Raw genomic sequence first — 23,724 nt, forward strand, 5'->3', positions numbered from 1 at the left:
AATTGAAGAGAGTTAGGGCGTGGCTCTGGAGCAGGCTTTGGCTTAAGGGAATATTGTGGGTGGTTTGATCTTCTATCTAGACCACTAGAACTTACCCATATCAGTAATAAGACTGTTTCATTTTCTTATCATTTGTGTGTTCACTGGAGTAGCACTTTTAATGTCCTTCAAGAAGTTTTCCTTTGCATTCACAACTTGGCTAACTGTTTGGTGCAAGAGGCCTACCTTTTGGCCTATCTTGGCTTTCAACATGCCTTCCTCACTAAGCTTAACCATTTCTAGCTTTTCTCTCTTTAAAGTGAGAGACATGCAATTCTTCCTTTCACTTGAAGACTCAGAGGCCAGTGTAGGGTTATTAAGTGGCCTAATTTCACTATTGTTGTGTCTCAGAGACCAGGGAGGCCAGAAGAGATGGAAAGAAGAGAGAAATAGCCAGAGAGGGAGAAACAGCCAGTCAGTGGAACAGTCAGAACATATACAACATTTATCGATTAAGTTTGCTATCTTATATGAACATGGTTCTTGAGCCCCAAAACAATTACAATGGTAACATCAAAGGTCACTGATCACAGACCACCATGACAAATATAATAATAAAGTTTGAAATACTGCGCAAGTTACCAAAAGGTGACACAGACACATGAAGTGAGAAATACTGTTGAAGAAATGGTACCAACAGACTTGCTTAACATAGGGTTGCCATAAACCTTCAATTTGTAAAAAATGCAATATCTGCAAAGCAGAATAAAACTGAGGTATGCTTGTAATTGGGAGTGTAAATTGGTAAAGCCTTTTAGGAAGACATTTTGGCAGTTATCTATCAACATAATTAATGCAAATGATGCCCTGACCCAGTAATTCTGCTTGCAAGAATCTCTTCCATAGAAATATTCAAATATGTGTACAAAGACATATATATATATATATATATATTATAAAATGTTTACGGTAGCGTTGTTTAAAATAGCAAAAAAAATAGGAATGATCTGCATGTGAGTATAACATTACCATGGAATACCATTCAGATGTTTAAAAATACTGACTTGGAAAGCTATATTGCTAAATGAATTAAAGGCAAGTCACAGAAAAATATTAAAGATTGATATATTATGCCCCCCCCCATCTCTACATTGACACACAGTTTATCTATGCAAATGCATGGGGGAAAATTTAGAAAGGCTATATACTAAATAGTTAACAATGGTTAAACGGAGTCAAGGGAATAAAACTCCTTAGTTTTATTCCATACACTTTTACTAAGAGTCTACTCCCGCATACTTTTAAAAAGAGAGTAACATATTGGTGAATATAGGGGCTGGCCCCGTGGCTGAGTGGTTAAGTTCGCGCGCTCCGCTGTGGGCGGCCCAGTGTTTCGTCGGTTCGGGTCCTGGGCGCAGACATGGCACTGCTCATCAGACCACGCTGAGGCAGCGTCCCCCATGCCACAACTAGAGGAACCCACAACGAAGAGTGCACGACTATGTACCGGGGGGCTTTGGGGAGAAAAAGGAAAAAATAAAATCTTTAAAAAAAAAAAAAAAAAGAGAGTAACATATTGGTGAATATGACTAATTACTGGCAGAAAAAGAACGCAGTAGTAACAGCATCACTTTATAGTCCACAGAGTTTAAAACAAAAAAAATCACTTTTCAATAAAACTAAGGGTAAGGACCACAGAAAATGACTATCTTTCTATGAATTCTGAATGTAATTTTCTTTTAAAGATTTTTTTTTTGCGTAAGGAAAAAGCACCCATAAACTTGTATTCTAGCCAACTGAATATCTTTCTTAGAGGACAGATTATCAACATTTTGTCAATCTATGCTCCTCAGAAACAACTCTTCTCAAAGGTCCAACAAGAAAGTATGGTATTTATTCTACATGTAAAGCTAATACACTTCCTGGCGGTGGAAATCTATTTTTGGCAACATCAAATTACCCCTCTCATTCTGCTTCAGTCCTTGAGTTTTACTCATGTACTTTCTCTGAGGACAGAATGAAAGAGAGAGGCACGGGATTCTTTCACAGCTAACGCACTACAGGCGATTATGTTTCAGTGTGCCTATTGGTTTAGAGTTTTTGAAACATACATGATTCTCATAGATACAGAATAAACATACATGAACTCAAAAGAAGCACTGACACTCCACCACTCCTCTTGACACGGACCTGTCAAATAAATGAGCAAAACTGAAGACAAGCTTCTTGGAAGCAGGAAAAGCACAAGGATAGAGATGGAACCAAGGACAGGGTGAAATCCTTATATGTAGCAGAGGAACTCTTCCAAGATCACATGGAAGTCTTTGATGCTGTGTCTCATCTCCTATGAAAACTCTGAACGATACTTTTTCATAAACCATCATTGTAAAGGATGTTCATTCTTCAAGATAGAGTTTAAAAAACTCCAAAGATGAATAAAATGATAAATACTCAAAAGAAATGAAATGCACATTCTGGAGCAGCAGTCTAATCTGTTAAATTTTTATCCATGGATCATTTCAGTAAAAAAGAAAGAAGAAATATATCCAGCTTGGAGATACACATTGGAATATAGTAAAATTTTGGTTTCTAAGACACTCTAAGAAGATAAATTAAAAGACATGGCAAAGCAATAGTTTTTTTAATTAAAAAATTAATAAAATATAGAAAAGTACTTAAAATACTACATCCATCTACTTTCCACTGAGATTAAACAGATCTTAACACTTGCACTGTGTTTACCTCTTTTTTTTTTAAAGATTTTATTTTTCCTTTTTCTCCCCAAAGCCCTCCAGTACATAGTTGTATATTTCAGTTGTGGGTCCTTCTAGTTGTGGCATGTGGAATGCCGTCTCAGCATGGCCTGATGAGCAGTGCCATGTCCGTGACCAGGATCTGAACCTGTGAAACCCTGGGCCACCAAAGTGGAGTGCAGGAACTTAACCGCTCGGCCAGGGGGTCAGCCCCCTACCTTTTTTTTTTTAAAGAAATAAAATTTTATAAATATAAACTTCTCCAGCCCTCCTCCCTGAGTAACCAATACCCTTTAGTTCCTGTGCCAACATTTCAACTCATGCTCTTGTACTATATATGTGTCTTTCCGTAACATCATTTATTCCTGGCTTCAGCGGTTTATAAAAATATATACAAATGATATCATAACCATATACATATACTTCTGTGATTTTTGTCATCATTGTTTTTGGTCTTGAAACATCCATGTTGCTACCTTAACTGTTCAATAGCGTTCTATTTATTATTAACCCACCAGTCACTATCCACTTCTTTACATAGGCCCAGTTAGGTGTACCCTACTTTATTCTACTTTCTCAGTGGTGGCCTGGTAGTCTAGTGGTTAAGACACAGCACTCTCACCACTGTGGCCAGGGTTTGTTTCCCAGTCAGGGAACCATACCACCCATCTGTCAGTTGTCCTACTCTGGGGGCTGCATGTTGTAGTGGTAGTGAAAGCTATGCCACTGGTATTTAAAACACCAGCAGGGTCACCCGTGGTAGACAGGTTTCAGTGGAGCTTCCAGACTAAGACAGACTGGGAAGAAGGACCTAGCCACACACTTCCAAAAAAACTGGCCATGAAAACCCTGTGAATAGCAGCGGAACATGGTCTGAAATAGCACCAGAAGATGAGAGGATGGTGCAAAAAGACCAGGCAGGGTTCTGCTGTGCTCTACACAGGGCCGCTAGGAGTCAGAATCAACTCAACGGCATTAACAACAAACTTTTTCATATTATAAACACTGAAATATATATGTCTCATCGTCCACCGGTGAAAATAGCAATCATTAAGTATAAAATCTAAAGAAAACCTAAAATTAGAAAAGGGAAATAGGCTAATCTGGATACTAAACAGAAAATCTACTTAACCGTATTCAGCCCCGTGACTATTTTATCATGGCCCCAAAGGAATAACTGCTCTACATCTCATAAGCCTCTTTCTTCCTTCATATTTTAAGAAACTAAAATTCCTCACAAAGTGAATAAATAACGTCTTTCAGTCATAAGAATGACTACCCAAAGTGCCAAGACTGAATTTGTGTATGTGTGTGAACACACACACACACACACACACACACACACTGCTTGCTGCCTCTTCATCCTTCATTTTTTCTTTTTAAATCTGATGTATGGGGATATTCTAGTCATTTCTGTAAGGAAGGAAATTGGGCAACTCAGAAAATTTCTCTATGCAACTGAGAACTTGTAAAAATGACCAGAAAAGGTAACGACAAAGGAGAGAAGCTTCTCACAAGAGATCTTAACTGTCAATCCTCTAATTTCTTTTGGGACAAGACCTTTTTCTAGCTTGAAAGCCTAGACTCATCCTATGGGGCAGTCCAATGTCTAGATGAAATAAAACACTGGAAATGGGGAGTGTGACAAAGGGAAGAAAAGCATCTGTGATCTCCATTAATTCAACTTTTGTGATATTGAAAAGGGGGATGGGTAAGGATACAGGTTCTGACTTCCTTCCAATAAACACAACCACTTAAATTAAAAATTGATACATCAAAACTGGGCAAAGAGTCTGAATAGTCATTTGTCAAAAGAAAATAAACAGGTGGACAAATAAGCACATGAAAATATTTTCAACATCACAAGTCATCAGGCAAATGCAAATCAAAACCAAGATGAGGGGCCGGCCCCATGGCTGAACGGTTAAGTTCACGCGCTCTGCTTCGGCGGCCCAGGGTTTTGCTGGTTCGGATCCTGGGTGCGGACATGGCACCCTCATCAGGCCACGCTGAGGTGGCATCCCACATACCACAACTAGAAGGACCTACAACTATAACATACAACTATATACTGGAGGGACTTGGGGAGAAAAAACAGAAAGAAAAAAAAAAAGGAAGACTGGCAACAGTTGTTAGCTCAGGTGCCAATCTTTAAAAAAGAAAAAACCAAGATGAGATACCACCTCACACACACTATGATGACTGTAATAAAAAAAAAAAGCAAAATGGAAAATAACAAGTGTTGGCCAGGATGTGGAGAAACTGGAACCTTCATACATGACTGGTGGGAATGTAAAATAGCACAGTCATTTTGGAAAACAATTTGGCAGTTCTTCAAAAAGTTAAACATAGTTATGAGCCAACAACTCCATCTAGGTATAGACTCAAGAGATCTGAAAACATATGTCCACACAAAAACTTGTATACGAACGTTCACAGCAGCATTACTCCCAGTAGCCAAAGGTGAAAACAAGACAAATGTCCGTCAACTTATGAATGAATAAACAAAATGTAGTGTATTTATACAATGGAATATAATTTAGCTATAGAAAAGAATAAGTATTGATACATCCTAGAACATGGATGAACCTTGAAAACATACTAAGTGAAAGAAGCCAGTCAGACACACAAGGCCACGTATCGTATATTCCATTTACATGGAACGGCCAGAATAGGAAATTATATAAAGGAAGGAGATTAAGGGTTGTGAGGAGTCAGGGGAGGAAGGAATAAGGAGTGATTGCTAATGGGTACAAGGTTTCTTTATAGAATGATGAAAATATCCTAGAATTAAATAGTGGTGATGGTTGCACAATATACTAAAACCCACTAGTTGTACACTTTTTAAAAGGGTGAATTTTTTTTTTTTTTTTTTTAAAGATTTTATTTTTTCCTTTTTCTCCTCAAAGCCCCCCGGTACATAGTTGTATATTCTTTGTTGTGGGTTCTTCTAGTTGTGGCATGTGGGACGCTGCCTCAGCGTGGTTCGACGAGCAGTGTCATGTCCGCGCCCAGGATTCGAACCAACGACGAAACACTGGGCCGCCTGCAGCGGAGCGCGCGAACTTAACCCCTCGGCCACGGGGCCAGCCCCAAAAGGGTGAATTTTATAGTATGTAAATTGTATCTCACATTGTAAGTATATGAATTATATCTTTTAATCAAATTTAAAAAATGAAGAATTAAATTTCTTTAATTTTAATTTTTAATTTAATTTTAAAAAATAAATGAATTAAATTTTTTTAAAAAGCAAGCTAAAAACTAGTTTCTTAAGGGAAATTTAGCTTGAAATGAGAAAAAAACAAATCAATACATCAATGTAAAAGCATATCACATGAGCAGACATTAATGCATTTCAACAAATTCTGATCTGATGAAAAACATGTGACCAATTCTGTGGTATTACTAGTGAGAAAGCTAATCATTATTCTAGCAAAAAGTTACTGTTTCTGAAGAAATAGAAGTTAAAAGAATAACAAATCAAGAGAAACATCTAAGATCAAGCATCTGGTTTTAACACTTTCCAACTGTGTGTGGCCTTAGACAAGCCATTCGACATTTCCATGACTCAGTTTCCTTTCCTGTAAAATAGGAATACCAGTACTAACTTCTCAAAAGTTCTTATAACTCTACTAAATGAAATAACATATGTAAAGGGCCCAGCAGACTGCCAAGGACAAAGTAAGCACTCAAATATTTAACTCCACAGAAACAGGTTATGCCAAATATGCTCCCAAAATACAAATATTGAAAAAAAACAATTAATGGGGGTAGCAGGTTTGAAGGCAGGTGATGCAGCAGGAATATGGTGCATGAAACAAGTTCAGAGACAAAAAAGAAATATAGAAAATAAACTCTATCCCTTTCATCCACACATTCCTACTTTACAGGAGGGTTTTACTACAGCTTAATTAAAAGTGAATTCTCTCTTAAATGAAAAGAGATTTTTGCTGAATTGAAGGCTGGGTCTTCTACACACTGGAAAAAGCCAGTGGGACATTGTGCCAATGGAAGGACACTGAACATGAAAGAGTGTCTGCTCAGGGGTTCTTCAGGGGTTCTCCAACTTTGCTGTGCATCAGAATCACCTGGAAGGCTAGTCAATATGCAGATTCCTAGGCCCCACCCCCAGTGACTCTGATTCAGTAGATTTGGGATGGAGCCTGAGCAGCTCATGTCTAATCTGCTCTTGGGTGATGCTGATGCTGCTGGTCCAAGGACCACACTTTATGGAGCACTGGCTTGGATAACAGAACATTCTATTCGTTCAGTTCCTTACAAAAGAAAAAGGTGAATTATCTCACTTTTTATTCCAAAGTAGCAATTATCATTACTTTGGAATAAAAGGAAGAAACAGTGTGATTAAAAATAACAGCTAGCACTTATTAAGTGCTTCCTTATATATGAGGCATTTTTCTAAATACTCTATACAGATTCATTTTCTCTAATTCTCCTGCCCACCGTATGAAGCAGATACTCTTCTCCTATCTCCATTTTATAAATAAGGAAAGTGAACCCCAAAGGTTGAGCAATTTGTCCAATATTATGCAGTTTATGTGTTTTGCCACACATGGACTGCTGAAAACTTGTAAATCCAGTAAAATATATAATATCTAAAGTTGATATAACTGTATATACATGTTATATATGTGTGTATCAGCTAAAGATAAATGAGAGAATATTCTTTGCAAGTCTCAAAATTCTAGAAATACGAAAATGAGAAAACGAGCATTTCACTAAAAAGCCACAATCTCTCTTTTCTATTTTACAAACATATATTAATCTTCTTTGTCAAAGTGGTAATCACTCTTCCCTTAAAAGGAACATTTAATGAATTTCTTATAATATGACTTCATACAATTGAAATTATCTTTTTCTAGCTACTTCCTTCATAATTAAAGATAACAATAGCCAAATTTCTTAGAAGACAAATTTAGCTTTTATTTTAAAATCATCTAGTGAGAGAAGTGCTTATGAATCAAAATTATTTTAAACATCATTTGGTTAATGGAGGATCTTGTACTGAAAGATTAATGGATAAAGATTACATACCTTGTTTTTAAAATAAACCTCAATTGGCAAAATGAAACCAGCATACCCAGATTCTTCTACTTTGTAAGGTGGATCTTTGCACACTGCAACATTAAAAAAAGAAAATAGGTGAGATGAGAATAAGAGACAAAAAGACATTCTTCTTTTTTTTAAAAAAAAGAAAATCCCATTCTGCCTTCTAGATCATCCTTAATTTTCACAGCTCCTTGCCAAGCCCCCTTCTGAGTCTCTGGTCTACTCTTTAGATCTACTCCAAAATCTATAATTTTCCTAAGTAAATCAAATATGTAAGTTATCTATTCAAATCTTGAAGGGGTTATTAGCTCATCACAGTCAACCGTGATCATTAATGACTTGGCTTCAGTTGTTATCACTCTGCCCTAAAGCTTTAGGGGAACGGAGCACAGCTCCTCATGACAAATGACTCTAAGTTCCCTAACAAAAGTACTATCCATGTCTAGTCTTTGATGTAAATCTCCCCACCCCTAAATTCCTTGCTTCTCTGAGATGCCTTGATTTCTGTGCCAAAAAGTAGCAGGACCATCCTTAGAAAATCCCAAACCCAGAGTCCCCCAACATTATGGGTGCCCATTAAGACTCACTCTCCCCCAGCTCCCCCAGAAAAAGAATGCTTATTGAAATATTGGTATACATACACTTAAAATCGATTCACATCATAAAAATACATAAGAAACAATAAGCCCTTTGTGTTTCTTACGAAGGAAGACTACTAGGCAAGCTCTTGGGAAACGAGAGACACCCTAAGAAGAAAATATGATTTCCTCCTACTAAAATTTCCATTAAACCAAAATCAGTCACAAGTCACCTGAAATTATTTTAGTCTAGATTGCATTCGGTAGTATCACAAAGAAGGAAAAATGTACATGCTGAACACCAAGGTCACCCAGCCTGGTGGCCCAGTCCTCTGCAGCAGGCTCCAGCATACCATTTCAGCCTTCCTCCTTTTGTCATCCACCAAACCTTCTGTGCTTCATTCAACTGCATCAACCACCCCCAAATATGCCCAGCACTTCCCCCCGTACCCTGTCCTTCTGGTATTCCTTCCATCACACCTTCATGCTAATCTTAGTGTCTTCTGCTAGTTCAAATCCCAGTTTCTTCCCAAGGCCTTTCCAGACCACGAAGTACTATCAACTCTTCTCCTTTGATCTTCCCAAAGCATTAACTGTCTGAAACACTCAGATGAAAAGAGTTCCTCATTACCATATACTCAGGAATCTCATCTGTAATTTCCTTTCATTCCTCAAGGATAGAAGCATTTACCTCAGGAACATACAGTGTCAAGACAAGGGCTCAGCTACAACATCCAGCACACTTGGGTGCCAATCCGGGCTCCACCTCAGACAAGCCAGGCTACCTCTGGAAGGTTACTCCACTTCTCTGAACCTCGGGTTCCTCTTCTGGACGGTGTGAGGATCAAACAGGATGAGGTATGGGAGAGACACAGCACAGGTCCTGGCCCATATAAGGTCTCAATAAGTGACTGAGTGAGGCAGAAAAATCTAACCCGTAAAATATCCAGTCATCATGTAACCTTTCAGGATGAAAAAAGAAAAGAGGCAGCAAGTCAAGAGCCCTGCCTTTGGATTAGAAAACCCTGCTCCGTGACCCTGGAGTAAGGATTCTCTAGACAGCTTCCATTTCCTTCCCCTTTACAAGAGAGAACATCATCTACACATCTGTAAGCACGGCTGTCAAAAAAGCAAGGAAACTATATATGTGGGGAAATATAAGTGTGAGGCATTTTTATTACAGACGATGATGATATCCATGAAAATTGGTTAGATATTCCACGAGTACAAATATGGTTACAAAGAGGCATACCGAAGACAGGATTTTAACACCTGGCAGTCTCCTTTAGCCCACCTTAGAAAAATTACCCCAAACTGACATCAGAAGAAGAAAATCAGGAATGACGACGCTCACCTAACCTTACAAGTTTCTCTAATAAAAAATGAAACAGCAAAAGGACTCAGAGTGGCTTCAGTCCCGCATCCACAAACCACCCGCTAAGCTGTCATGAATATTCAAATACCCTGAACACTGAGGGGTATGCCACTAAATACCTGAGCACCCCCAACCCCAGCCCAGCTGGAAGACCAGTTAGTATTACACCCACGACATTTGCAGGCTATAGAGCCCCTTTTCAGAACAGCAGCTTCAGTGTCCAGGTTGTTTGGGATTAATCATGCCAATGTCATTTGAAGGAAGTTTATTCTGTGAGATGTCGTACATGCCAGAGAAGTTATAGCTTTTCCTCTGTACACCCTTTTGTATAATTCATTTTCTCTATTCTGCATGCAAATTGCTCCTATTATAGGAAACAGCTGTTAGTGAGCACATCTTATAGTTGAAGGTCTTAGATTTTTTTTCCACCCTCCAAAGGAAATAACCTGTTATGGATCAATTCCATAGAAGTCTGGTTTTATAAAAAACTATTTGTCAACTCATACTTCAATTATTTTTAAATGCAATACTGTCATTAATAACCATGAATAATGTCTATAGAGCACCCTGAGTTCTTAATTAGAAGCAAACAAGAGGAATTTTTTCTACATAATAAACATCCCAGAAAATGAGCAGCAATGCAAATACAAATTTATAGTTCTAATCTGAAGAAAGTCAAATTAGGGGAAGTAGTTTGTTTATTTACTTGAGCATCTTATAACCAGAATCTTCAACATGAGTTTCTAATCTAGTTCTTAAAAAGAAACAGGAGTTAGAAACTAAAACATTTTAGCCAGTAGGCATAGTACATCAGACATAAAGCAATTATTTTTAAACTAGTAGAACCACATTTGGGACCACCTTCCGTCACTCAGCGACACTTCATTAAGAATCCCTTTTCTATGATCACTGACCACTGTGTCACTTTTATAAGATGTAAGCATCCTAAACTCTCCAACTCATTCTTCCTCTCAGTCATTCGAGAATCAGATAATCCTTAAGATCTAGGTAAGAAAAGGCCACGTTTCAGAAGTTATTGAAGGGATATTCATCTTTCAAAAGCCATCAAAGTTTTTTTAGGTGACAATAAAATGGGAGGATTAATATTTATTCTTTAAACTATGCATATTAACTCGGTAGAAATCACTGGAAGCTCTTGTTCCTATTAAAATCCAGCCCACATGTTAGCTCTTTCAGAACGTCTCCCTTGTCCCTCTTCCAAGCTTCTCTTGTTGCACTTATCAGGCTGGTGCACTTTATCAGGCTGGCGGATAACATCCATTTACCTCTCAGACTCCTATACTAGACTGAGCCCCTTGAGGTCAGCAACCCCATCATTATTCATATCTGTAACTCTGAGCACGAACATTGAGCCAAATAAGAGGCGCTCAATACATGTTTGTTGAATTGAATTTTTTCAAGATTCATGCTACCGTTCACTAATTTACCACTGCTAAAGAAGCTGCTTTCTAGGAGTAGCGATGAGTTGACGTTAGCCAAACTCTTCTCCAAACTCCCTACAATCAACATAAACTTTTAAAAATTGGTATGGTGATAGAAAGTATGGCCACAGAGGAGTCGTCTCTCAAAAGCTGAGTACCCAACGTGCAACTGGTTCTAATTCTGACAGCACCAAATTTTAAGAAATTGAGTTAACCTATGGGTCACAAGATCTCTAAGGTCATTTTGAAACTAACATTATATAGCCATAAATAACATCTCCCATCTCCTCTCCTTCCACACATGACTACCCACGTACTCCAAGGCTGTACCAAGGAGACATTTTCAAAACTCTCTCTGTCCAATTAATCACACGTATCATGAAAGTCCATCAGCACACAATACCCAAAATTCATGCCTTAGAGGAAGAGACCAAAGTTTTTTTAAATAATGAGTAAATGTGCTTTTGCTCCTAAAATAGCTTTTCAAAATAACAGGCACGATATAGAGCCATATACATAATATACAGTATGATGCTAACTATACACATTGACCATTAATCTACTTAATTTTTAAGTTGAGCAAAAGATGTACACAAGGAAGAAAAATATATGAAAAGGAAAAAAGGTCATGACTTGGTTAACCTGGAATAAGTCAAATCCTTGCTTATTACCTGAGATTTTAAATATTCTTCCTTTAGCAGAAAAAGATTTGAAAAAGAGCTATGCTTGCTACAGAGAAATAAATGCTCCTCAGATGAATAAATGAATTTGTGCTTACATAATAAATTACATATACATATACAATAAATAAATTTAATCAATTAATCAAAAGATCCCATTTTTTTAGCACCAAAAGAAAAAAAAAGAAAGTCTTCCAGATCCATAAGACCCTCATTTAAGCTTTAAAGAATATCATTAGGAGCCATTGTTTCCCTAATCCTTAGGAAAACAGCTGGAAGATTCCTCTCCAGAGCCTCTCTCCAGCCTGTTTGCTTAGACACTCTGATTTATGCCCATCTGAATACCCTCATTAAGGACATGGCCCAGTTGCCCATTGATAATTACTGGTTTTACTTTATTTACTGTGCAGAGCCCTTCAGGAAGGAAGCACATCAAACTCTCTCTAGATGGAGATTGGTTATTACCACTGCTTTGGGCCAAATGTCCCTTCCAACTTGAGCATCTTGGACCCCTCCCCTTCCTGCTTTAGTTCCACCATGTCAGAGACCCCAAGAGTAGTGAGACAGGGTGCTGCATGGCCCATGTCTCTGCCCCCAGCTGTTCTGTGTAGTGTTTGGAAGTCTAAGGCTAACATCCAGTCGTCTGAGCACCACACTGCCACTCAACATGGCCGAGGCTTACACTTGTGACATTATGAAAAGAACAAAAATCAACAGTTGGGGTTTGTTTTTGTTTTTATAAGCGCGCGCGCGCACACACACACACACACAAAATGATTCCGCCATTGCTTCTATTCAGCCCATTTCAAAACAAATATTTCTAAACAACAAAAAATGTTTTCCCCCTTTGTGTCACTTCCTCATTTCCTTGAAAAAGGATTAAAGGTAACATTGAGCAACTTTTGAGTTGTATTGTTGAGTTGTTTTTACCTGGTTGATTATTTTTTTTTTAATTCAAGCGCAATTCTAAAAAGCTAGCTGCTTCCTATGCAATAAAGAACTGTGACCACATAAGAGAACTGAACAATTAGCTTTTATAAAGTTTTAAAGAAACAAACCAGATACAGTTAGCTAACTGGGCAGATGGGGAACACCTGTCTACTCCTCGAATTCACCACTCAAGGACCAACTCAAAGAGCCCCTCCTCTGGAGAGCCTTCCGCCAAAACTCCAAAGCAAAAATGGCAGTTTCCCTCTTCCGGGTCCAACCTTTTTTCTCATCGCATCATATTAGCTCATCCTAATATACCGATACTATCAAGCCCCACGCTCATCTCAATTTAATTCTGTGCTTTCCAAGGGCTAAGGCTGTGTCTCCTGTCTGAACCTAGCCCACCATCTACAAAATTGAGTTGAATTAATGAAACATAACTTCAGTATGAGCTTCAAAGGAAGAGATGGACAAAGCCTGGCAGCTGAGAGGAAAGGCCTGGATGGCAAGCAGAAAGTAGGAGTAAAGGCATTAGGAAAGTCAAACAGCATAAGCAGAAACACTAGAAATGATGAAGGAAAAACAGATAATATGGATAAAGCTTATACTTGTATAGAGAACCTCATACTATACACACTCAGAAAGTTCAGGTGGCTAAAAATCGATTACACACATAAAAGAAGGATCATTAATTTTGAAATGCTACAGAAAATTCCTAGATTTGAAATAAGAGTTCAAGATTCCAAATTGGCCATATTGAAAAAGTCTTGATGATGATACATAAAAATGACTTCATTTGTTAGTAACTTGGCATCTTTACTTATAGACTCAGAATATCTCTAGCCTCTCTCTCCTGAGGTTAAAAAAAAAAAAAGAGGATATTCTTTTTTAATATATGCACATTTTTAGCTTTCTGAAGAGTTACGTCATTAGAGTTAGCAGAGCCCATCTAGCTGAAGTTAAATCAATACACTTCATCTTGAGGGAATATAACCATGATATTAAAATAAGACCACCTTCATAATCAGCTCTTCAAGGAACCTAAAACAAATGAGCCAACAAAATACAGAAATTGCCCCAAACTAGATAACATCATGAATTGTTAGGAAATATTAAATATAAATCCTCAAGCTTATGTCGCTCACTAAAATTGATAGTACTTCCACCAACTTGCCCCAAGTTCCCTCAATATAACTTAATATATAGCATTGCTTCAAATAATTGGCCTAGTAGAGACAAGACCTAATTTTTTTCTTGAGAATTATTCAAATGGAAAAATCTTGAGATTTCGATCTTAAGGGTGACCATCATTTTCTTTAAAGTTAAACCTTGGGAAAAATATATTTCAGAAAGTCCACCCAGAAAAGCAACATTAGCTACATGGAAAATAATCTTCTAGGGAAACAACTAAGACCCTCCCAATATTTGGCAGGAGCATCTTCATTTCAGTGCAAACTACTACATCATCAAAAAGTTGGTCATCAAAAACACAGTTCTCTGGGGCCAGCCTGGTGGCATAGTGGTTAAGTTCAAGTGCTCTGTTTAGGTGGCCCAGGGTTCACAAGTTCAGATCCCAAACATGGACCTACATACCACTTGTCAAGCCATGCTGTGGCAGTATCCCATATATAAAATAGAGGAAGATTGGCACAGATGTTAGCTCAGGGACAATCTTACTCAAGCAAAAAGAGGAAGATTGGCAAGAGATGTCAGCTCAGGGCCGATCTTCTTCACCAAAAAAAAAAAAAAAAAACCCCACACCACATAGTTCTCCTTTTTGCAGCTTTTTATGATTTATTCAAATACATTAAGAGCCACTAAAGGGCCCACTTCCTACAATAATCACCTCCTGATTTCTGGATGTAGCAGAAGTAAACAACCCTTGGGACAGCCCTCCGGCATCAAAGTGTCACCCCAAATTTTACACTTGGCCCAGCTACCAATAAGACTGGGGCTGCTTTTTATTTAGAGAGGACAAAAGAAATTTAATGTCATCATTTATAAAATTATCCTATTTCCTCATTAATATTAATTTATTTTTCTCAATAATACTAGCCTAATTAATTCAACCTAACAGGCACTATCTAATCATAAGGCCACAAAGATTAGGTGGAGTCCTGCTCTCAAGCAGGCGACAGTCTAGCCAGAGACATCGCTGTCTAAGTGCAGATTCTATTCCAGAGAATGGAGATAGAGCAATCAACACAACTGACAGGGGCCCTGCGCTTATTAAACTTACATCCACTGATGGGAGGCAGAGGAGGGAGGAGGAGAGAAGAAAGAGAATGCGCACACAAGGAGATATTGAGAAAGAAAGTATTGAGTGGTAATTGGTTCAGTGAGTATAAAACAGTAGAATAATAGTGCCAACGTGAAAATAAAGCAGGCTGATGTGAGGAGAATGGGGAGCTCCGTTTTCTTTAAGATTAGTATTCCCACTCTGAGGAGGTGACATTTAAGCTGAGATCTGAGAGAAAGAAAGGAGCAGGGTATGCGTTGGCCAGGCAGGAAAAAAAAATGCTATTTATGCTGCTTACAGAGGCGGATGTGTCAACAACCTAAAGACAGCCTGTCCTTACAATCGCCTCCAGGCTGCTTAGTCCCTCACCTGGAGGTAAAGGCCACTTCCTCCTTTCTGAACATTCCCTCCCGAACTTCTCTTCCATCCTGAATTCACCATTTAACACCCACACAGGTTTGGCTATTATGATTTCACAAGCTCATTTCTCAAATCTGAAATTCTCTCAATGCTACAAACTCCCAAGAAAGCAATACATCTCCTTTAAAAGTCTTCATTATGATTCTTCATGAAGAAGATAGATATAATTCTTGGGAATTATATAACCTAATCTTAAATTCTTCACAGTGAAGATAGATACAGTTCTTGGGAACTGTATAACCTAATCTTAAATGACAGACATTTTTTTGAAAAAAGGCTGTGCCTTGAAATTTCAGAGTTCCTAAACACAGTACAGAAGGAAGCGTCTGGACTAAGAAACACCAACTATAAAAAAAAAAAACTGTGCATTTTAAGTATGGTTTGAGAAAAAGAAAGATCACAAGTGACAAGCTATCTATTCAAGGGGAGGGAAATAGTGCTGCAAGGAAAAAAATTACCTGGTTCACAAGAGAAAAGAAGAGCACGAGAGTGATGACATTCAAAATATTAGAATACAGTCACAATTTTCTCAAACACATATATTCATATTAAAGAGACTTTTTTCAACTGGAATAAATTTTTTTCTTTATTAAGTACGCAGTGTATAACAGCCACTTTTAAATGTGTTACATCCATCTTTTCTTACATAGCACGCAATTCCATTTTTAATACTTGCCCTTTAAGTATTCAGTGCAGAGGATGATGAAATGGTGTTATACACAAGAGAGCTATCAACTGTATTCGGGTGACAGAAGTGGCAATGTGTTATAAGATAATCAAACATAATAAATCGAAGTTAAGACATTTCCCACTATAAAAAAATACAACTGCCTAAGAGATCACCACAACCTAACTTCACAGAAACACTGAAAAATAATGATGCAAAAAAAAGTCAATGATCCAATTTTTCTCTTCTCAATTCATTTTTGCTTTATCCCCTTTTCAGTAGGAAAGACAAATGCTTCCAGGGAAGGAAGTAGAACTATTCTAACTTTAGAGGAAGGGTTAAGAACAAGATTTCTTTTCAGTATCTTTTGGACTCTACTTTGTTTTTCTGTTTAGCATTTGGCACAAAGACAGACTATCCTAAGCATCTAATTGATTTAAGCTCCATTAGTTATTACAAATGAAGACAGAATGAGGGTGACAGTAACATGATGGCAACTGTTTATACATTGTGTATACAGGAATGTGGTTCCTGTTTAGCCTGACAATCTTCCGATCTTCTCAAACAAACCAGGGAAGATCCTATATCTCCACCCTTCTAAAGCAAAGGTTTTCAAACTGTGTTCCAGGAAACCCTACACTCCTGCAGTGTGTGTTAGTGGTGTACTGTAGCGTGTATTGCTTTTACAAAAGCAATAGGGCATTTTTGCCCCAAACAATGAAAATTTAAATAGTCTAAGAACCAATCCTGAATTTTAGATACAGTATTAGGGTCCCTTAAGATTATGTGGGGGGGGGGGGGGGGGGGGAAGTAAGCCACTGCTAAAATAAAATCTGAAACCACTGTTCAAAAGTACATTATAAAGGGGCCGGCCCAGTGGCGCAGCAGTTAAAGTTCAAACGTTCCACTTTGGTGGCCCGGAGTTCACCAGTTCAGATCCCGGGTGCAGACCCACACATCGCTTGTCAAGCTATGCTGTGGAAGGCATCCTACAGCTAACGTAGAGGAAGATGGGCATGGACGTTAGCTCAGGGCCAGTCTTCCTCAGCAAAAACAAGAGGAGGATTGGCAGCAGATTTTAGCTCAGGGCTCATATTTCTCAAAAAAAAAAACATTATAAAAATTTACCTATAGCACTAAAGTAAACCTTTTATAGAGTATGATTTTTTGCTTGCTCCTATTAAACATAGTAGTGATCTACTGTTTCCTGCCTATCCTGACATAAAGAAAGTGAGCTACATCGATTCCTCAGTTTTGCAGCTCTCCCACGTCTTTGGGCTAAATAGAGATAGATAGTAACAGGACAAAGAACAGCCTTTATTCTTTGTAGATCAAATCATCAAATGCAGTGCTAAATGCATGGTCATCATGGTCTCTGAATTCCAGGAATTACTTAGTAAAGGGAAACAGTACAAATATAAATGAAAGCAAAATGAGAACGAACACAAAAACTATTAATAGTATAGATGGGACCGCACAAACTGAAAAGCTTAGGGAACAAACCAGGGAGAAGCAGAGTCAGCCACTGGGTTTAATTTTAGTTTAAAGAAAGCAGGTATGATATTGCCAAAAGGAGGAAGAAAAAAAATTTAATGAGTAGTAATGATTTGAGAAAAACCTTAGGAAGAGAACATTATAGTACAAGTTGGAGAATGCGAGAAACATTCCACTGGACGGGTAACTGAATTAGGTATTTCTTCACGGTTCTTTTCAATCTTGAGATATGAAGGAAATCAGTTTTCTAAGAGGAAGGTAAAAAACAGGATATTGATAAAGAATTTAGGAGCCAACGATGAGCAGCTTTAATCTTACTTGGGAATTCATCGAGAATCACTTACTCGTGAGAATAGAAATGAAGGTATCCAACAATGCACAAGGCACATTGACCACTGCTCCAAATAAACCGAGGAGAGTGGAAAGTGTGGAAAATTGAGAGTGAATATGAAGAAAGAGGAGGAAAAAGAAGGTGAAGGTTACCAGAAGTTACTACTGGATCCCAAATATAAACATGAGAATTCTCAAGTACACTGCTGAAACTTATTGTAAGAACTCTAAAAGTGTTTTGCTCACTTAAACCAAAGGTCAGTTGAAAACTTCAGGTTAGCAATAGGCGGCATTTTGCGGCAGAGGAAATTACGTGTAACGTGGAAGCAGAAGTGCTTAGTGGTCAAGGGCCAGAGCTTTCGAGAGGAACCCCTTGGTTCAGGTCCCACCAAGGACACTCACATAATACGCTCTGTTCTCTCAGTCATGAAATGGAGCCAAAGCTATTAGGTACAACACACAGCTCCTTTAAGCTTTAAGAGATCATCCATGTTGAAGGCATAAATGACATAATTCCCATCAAGCTTTAGAACATTTTCTAGAAACTAGAAAACATCCAGTTATCTAACAGTAGTAGAATACAAACCATAAACATTAGGAACTTATTTTGGACTTTCCCCAAAACCCTTCAAAGAACAGATTTAAATATACATATTTACAGTTTAACTAAACATTCTTAGATCTGGTTTTATTTTGGGCCTTATAGATTCTTGACAAGGATATACGGAAAAAGAAAATATTCCTCGCTTTGGAATTCGTCCGGTTCAATCCACCACTAAAAGTACCAGCAGTCGGTCCACACTGTCAGCCAACCTTCAAAGTCAGAAAGCCCAAGGTAGCACATGCTGTGAAAGGCAGTAAATAAAGTTTCCAAGGTTATGTCTAATATGTATATGTCTTACGAAGCACTAATCCTGAAACACTGCAATAAAACAAAGGAGTAGAAAGCAGCAATGTCATCTGAATTTGAGACCTGTGGCGCAGGAAAAGAAAAATTAGCAAGGACTCAAGAGACATGGTTCTGGTTCCATTTCTACCACAAATTCGCCACCTGACCTTTGCAGAGTCCCTTTAACCGTGCACTCCAGACCTTCTCTGTCGCATAAGGAGCCAGCTTCCACTTCAGAGGCAGCTTCTAGATCTAAAATTCTATTCTTCCAAAGACGAGGCATATGTGCTACTTCTCTTCTAACTTGAAGGCAAGCTTTTAGTATCTTCGATTCAGCATAAAACATCTATTAGCGAAATACCATCTCTGCCCTAACACAATCAGGAAATTGGGACAAAAGAAACAAAAGAACAACAAGAACAAAGACTCAAAATCAAACTTTAATTATTTTTTATTGTTTCTTGGTAAAGGCTTCCCTTTATTAGAGGAGAATTTTATTTTTTTAGACTAGTAAATAAATGTATACTGAATTTCTTTAATAGAGGCTGCCCTATAACAACAAGAAAAAAAATCTATGAATTAGATTTTCATTTTCTTGTTTCCATTCTGATTGTGAAGTCAGATTAATCTGCCAAGTAAGAGCCTGTTTTACATGTATAAATCAAACCAGAAATTTGATTCCTCAGGAACCTGATATAATTTAGTTATAGTAGCATATCAAGTCAAGTATTAAGGAATGAAACATCAGAGCATACTGGCACCATTTATGAGAAACATCATGCTTTTAAAAAGCTAAAGTAAAAAATTAAATCAACTGTTTGCACATTAAGCATAGCACATTCTGTAAAAAGCCCTTGAGTGTTATGATTTTACTATATATTGCACTTGTAACACTCTTGTTCTTAATCACATTGAAACATGTTACATTGCTTTTTAAATAGAATGCACCCTGCCACAACGCACTCAATCTTAATAGTATTCCAGAACAGCATGCCTGTATGAAAGATAGGTTGATGAATAGGTTTATGCCCTATTCAAGGAGATGAAACAGCTCAATAGAAAGATTAAATAAGGCTCCTGCCAGTGGTTGAATCTTAAAGTCAAAGAGAAGAACACAACTCAAACCAAATGTTACAGGCAAAGGTCAAAGCAGAGAATAATTAAGACCCTAACTTGAAGAGCTAGCTAATGTTCGCCCATTCAGTGCAAATCAGAAGAAAAATTCCTCCTCTTAAGGTGTGATCATAATAACTTTCACTGAGTCAGTTTCAAAAGATAAATTATAAAACTGAAGGAAGGCAAGCTAAGTCCCAAAATAACCTTTGCAACGACCCACTCCTATTATAAAACTATCGGACCTTAAGTGCAAAATTACATATTAAAGTCTGATTATATCATACTTTAAAAGTTCACTCTAGAACTATTAAATATCAAAAAAAATTAATAGAAATGTGAATTTTGTTAAGAGCTTTTCGGTTAATTTTTTGCAGAATTCTCTTATAGCCCAATTCATTTATATAAAAAGAAAAGAAAGTTTCCAAAGAATAAGCCAGAAATTTATGTTTCCAGAGTGCTTTTTTTGTCTGTTGACTTGAATGTCCAGCCATTGGGTCAGCTGAGTCAGTCCCAAGCCATTCTAACAGAGGGCTTAAGAAAATGCATGCACGTATTTCTCCCCACGTGGACGCAGAGCCTACGGAATGGAAATACAAATTCAGCTATAAGAAAGTCTGAGAAGTATAAAATAGTGCTAAAACAACAGGAGAAAGAAAAGTTGCTTATCATGCTAGTAAATATTTTGGAGGCATTGTAATCCCATCTGGAGAAAAACCTGGATCATTTAAATTTATCATGGGACAACAGGTACATTTGTATTTTATGAAAAGTGTTCTTCTTGTGTGCTGCCATATCCTATGTTGAAAACCCACTATCTAATTTAGTTTCTCTTCCAAATAGTCACATTTTTGGACAATGATGCTGATATCACCTAATGAACTAAGTAAATCATGTGAATACACACATCTCCATATCACACCCATGGAGTAAATACAATCAAACAGAAAGACCTCCAAGAAATCCAATAAGCTTTTCCTACTCTAACAATTCCTTTTCCCTGTTATTCTATTGTCATGAAGAAATGCTGATAGATAAACTCTAAATCCATCTGACTGTAGTTTGGGATCAGGGAGGGTGTAAATTAAACAACAGAACTTGAAATATCACAGGAAGAAGTTTCTAATATTTTATAATGATGATTTATTTATAAATAAATGCCTTTGCCCTCACACTCACCTACTCCCCAAATAAACCCATATCATACATTGCAAATAAGTCATTTTCTTTCCTCCTTATGACAAATAGGAGTAAGATATTTAAAGACAGCAAATTTCAAATAATTTCTTCCTTAGAGATCATCATAAAGGTATGATTTATTTAACACCTTTCACCAAGTCCCTGAAAGATCACTGATGTCACATAAATCTATAACGTAAGGAAATAAGTAGTGCAAGAGCCCTGCCAGCCACCCCTTTTACAGATGGAATATGACAACTTAAGCAATTTACCCAGAGGTCAGGGAGCTAATTCCTGGCATTCAATCAATAGGTATTTATTAATGGCTTCTCTGCCAAGCACTCTATGCTGGATGCTTGGATGAAAAGTATTTTTTTCTTTTTGCTTATTTGTATCTTCCCATTTTTCTACAAAAACAAAAATTCTTTCTTGTATAATAAAAGAAAAATGTTTAAAACAGTGATGCTGAATGCAGTCAAGAGAAATTAAGAGACGAGCAAGGTTTCTGGAATTTGAAACATTTGCAAAGTCAAGGAGAAGAGAAATCAAGGTCTCCCACTTGGGTGTACCTTCCACTATATACAAGTTCCTATGAAAAAAGACACAATACATTGGTATTGAATTAGTTGAGTTTTACAGAGAAACCAGAGGTAGAGCCCGCAAATCTGTGTTCTCCACCTGGCTCTAACATTTCTTACCTAGAGTAAGTAACTTTAGGCAAGTTATATGACTTCTTTCTACCTCAGATCCTTCTATCCAAAAAATAATAAGAAGCATCACTGTGCAGATCCAATGTAATATTTTAGGTATGTTATGAAAAAACTATTTTGTAAAAGCAAAATTCCCTCCAAACATTAGTCTCAACACATGACGATTTTGTCAACAGTTATGCATACTTCCACTAAATGGGGTCAAAGAGAAGGTGCTATTAGCCAAAATTTCTGACTAACCAAGTGTTGGGTGTTAGAAATATTAAAACTTAGTCTCGGCCCTAAGAACATCTCCCACCATTTTATGGGTAGAGGACTCTAGTAGGATGTGGATATTACGCCCTCACCACCAATACAGCAAGGAAAATGAAGACCTTAAAAAATATATTAAAGTTAGGATAGCGTGATTCTGCTAAACTATTAAGATGAAATTAATAATATAAATTTGGAAGTTCCTTAATTCCTTTACAAATATGGTTAACTTGGACTTCATATTTTAGTTTAATGCTTTTGTTCTCTCTGCATGGCTTTAATCCTAGTTTCATTTAGATAATGTATTATGGCTATCAAAATATGTTTCTAGAGATTTGTTTTGAGACTAAAAACTCCAATATTATTTAACTCTATTAGGATTTTTATTTGCCTTAAATTTATGGAGATAACAGAAACTATATTAATAAGCTAACATGCAAATTTTTCAAGTCATTAATGGATTTCCTGGGGTGGGTTAATCTTCTGAGATGGTTTCCACCACCACCACCACTGCCTAATTATTTCCAACAAGTGTGTTGCTGCCCATTCATTTACTCCTTTCACAAGCATTGCATACTTATTACACATCAGGACTAAGAATACAAGCATGAATAAAATAAGGACTTATCCTCAAATAAATCATAGTTAGGTTTTTTGTTTTCGTTTTTTGAGGAAGATTAGCCCTGAGCTAACAGCCACCACCAATCCTCTTTTTGCTGAGGAAAATTGGCCCTGAGCTAACATCCATGCCCATCTTCCTCTACTCTATCTGTGAGGTGCCTGCCACAGTATGGCTTGATAACTGGTGCATAGGTCTGTGTTTGGGATCCAAACCAGCGAACCCTGAGCTGCCAAAGCGGAGCATGTGAACTTAACCGCTATGCCACCAAGCCGGCCCCAGGTATTTTCTACCCAGGCATTTTAATCCCAATTAAGGATTTCAACTAAGCCCTCCCCCATCCCCAGGTTGCAACATTAAATGAATGAAAATGCCAAGTTTCTAGCAGCAACAGTTGAACATTCTATATAGAACAAACTTCAGGATGGTTTTAAGTCAACCACATATGTACACACGTGCATGTTTTTAATGCAACAGTTCTGGTTAAAAGAAAAAAAACTTTCAAAAGCTGTAAGCTGTAATACAAATACCAAGTAAACCAAATTTAGAAATATATCAAGTTCTAACCCATATTGTTTCCTTACTCATATTAGTTCAGCAATTTAATTACAATTCAATCCTCCTCCCCTCATCAATCAAGAGTCAGTCACCCTCACTAACAAACTTCAACTGCAATTCAGTCATTTTCTGAAGTGTCACTAACACTATATCTACTTAAAAGAAGAAATTCCTAGCTAAGACTCACTGTGTGAGTTTAACTACACCAGAGCAGTGGTCTCTGGATAAGCAATACCAGTACCACCTGGGAAACTTGTGAGAAATGCCCATTCTCAGTCGCCACCCCAGACCTCCGGAATCGGAAGCTCCAGGGTAGACCCAGCGATGCGCTATCCCAAACCTTCCACACGATTCTGACACCTGCTCCCGTGTGCAAGCCACTGCCTAGAGATTCTCTCCCATTCACCCGGCTCTAAGCAGAGACCTTCTTTCTTTCCATGAATCACTTTT

General features: G+C 37.6%; 1 protein-coding gene across 2 annotated transcripts in view; it reads right to left on the bottom strand.

The window, feature by feature from the left end:
• MLLT3 (MLLT3 super elongation complex subunit) overlaps positions 1-23,724 on the bottom strand; it is a 255,930-nt gene that overhangs the window by 108,733 nt on the left and 123,473 nt on the right. For both annotated transcript variants that reach the window (XM_046665094.1, XM_046665093.1), the window contains exon 3: positions 7,785-7,867. In XM_046665094.1, the coding sequence (XP_046521050.1) occupies positions 7,785-7,867 (83 nt within the window). The remainder of the gene's footprint in view (positions 1-7,784; positions 7,868-23,724) is intronic.

This window comes from Equus quagga, chromosome 6 (genome assembly GCF_021613505.1).
Source record: "Equus quagga isolate Etosha38 chromosome 6, UCLA_HA_Equagga_1.0, whole genome shotgun sequence".
Classification (NCBI taxonomy): domain Eukaryota; kingdom Metazoa; phylum Chordata; class Mammalia; order Perissodactyla; family Equidae; genus Equus; species Equus quagga.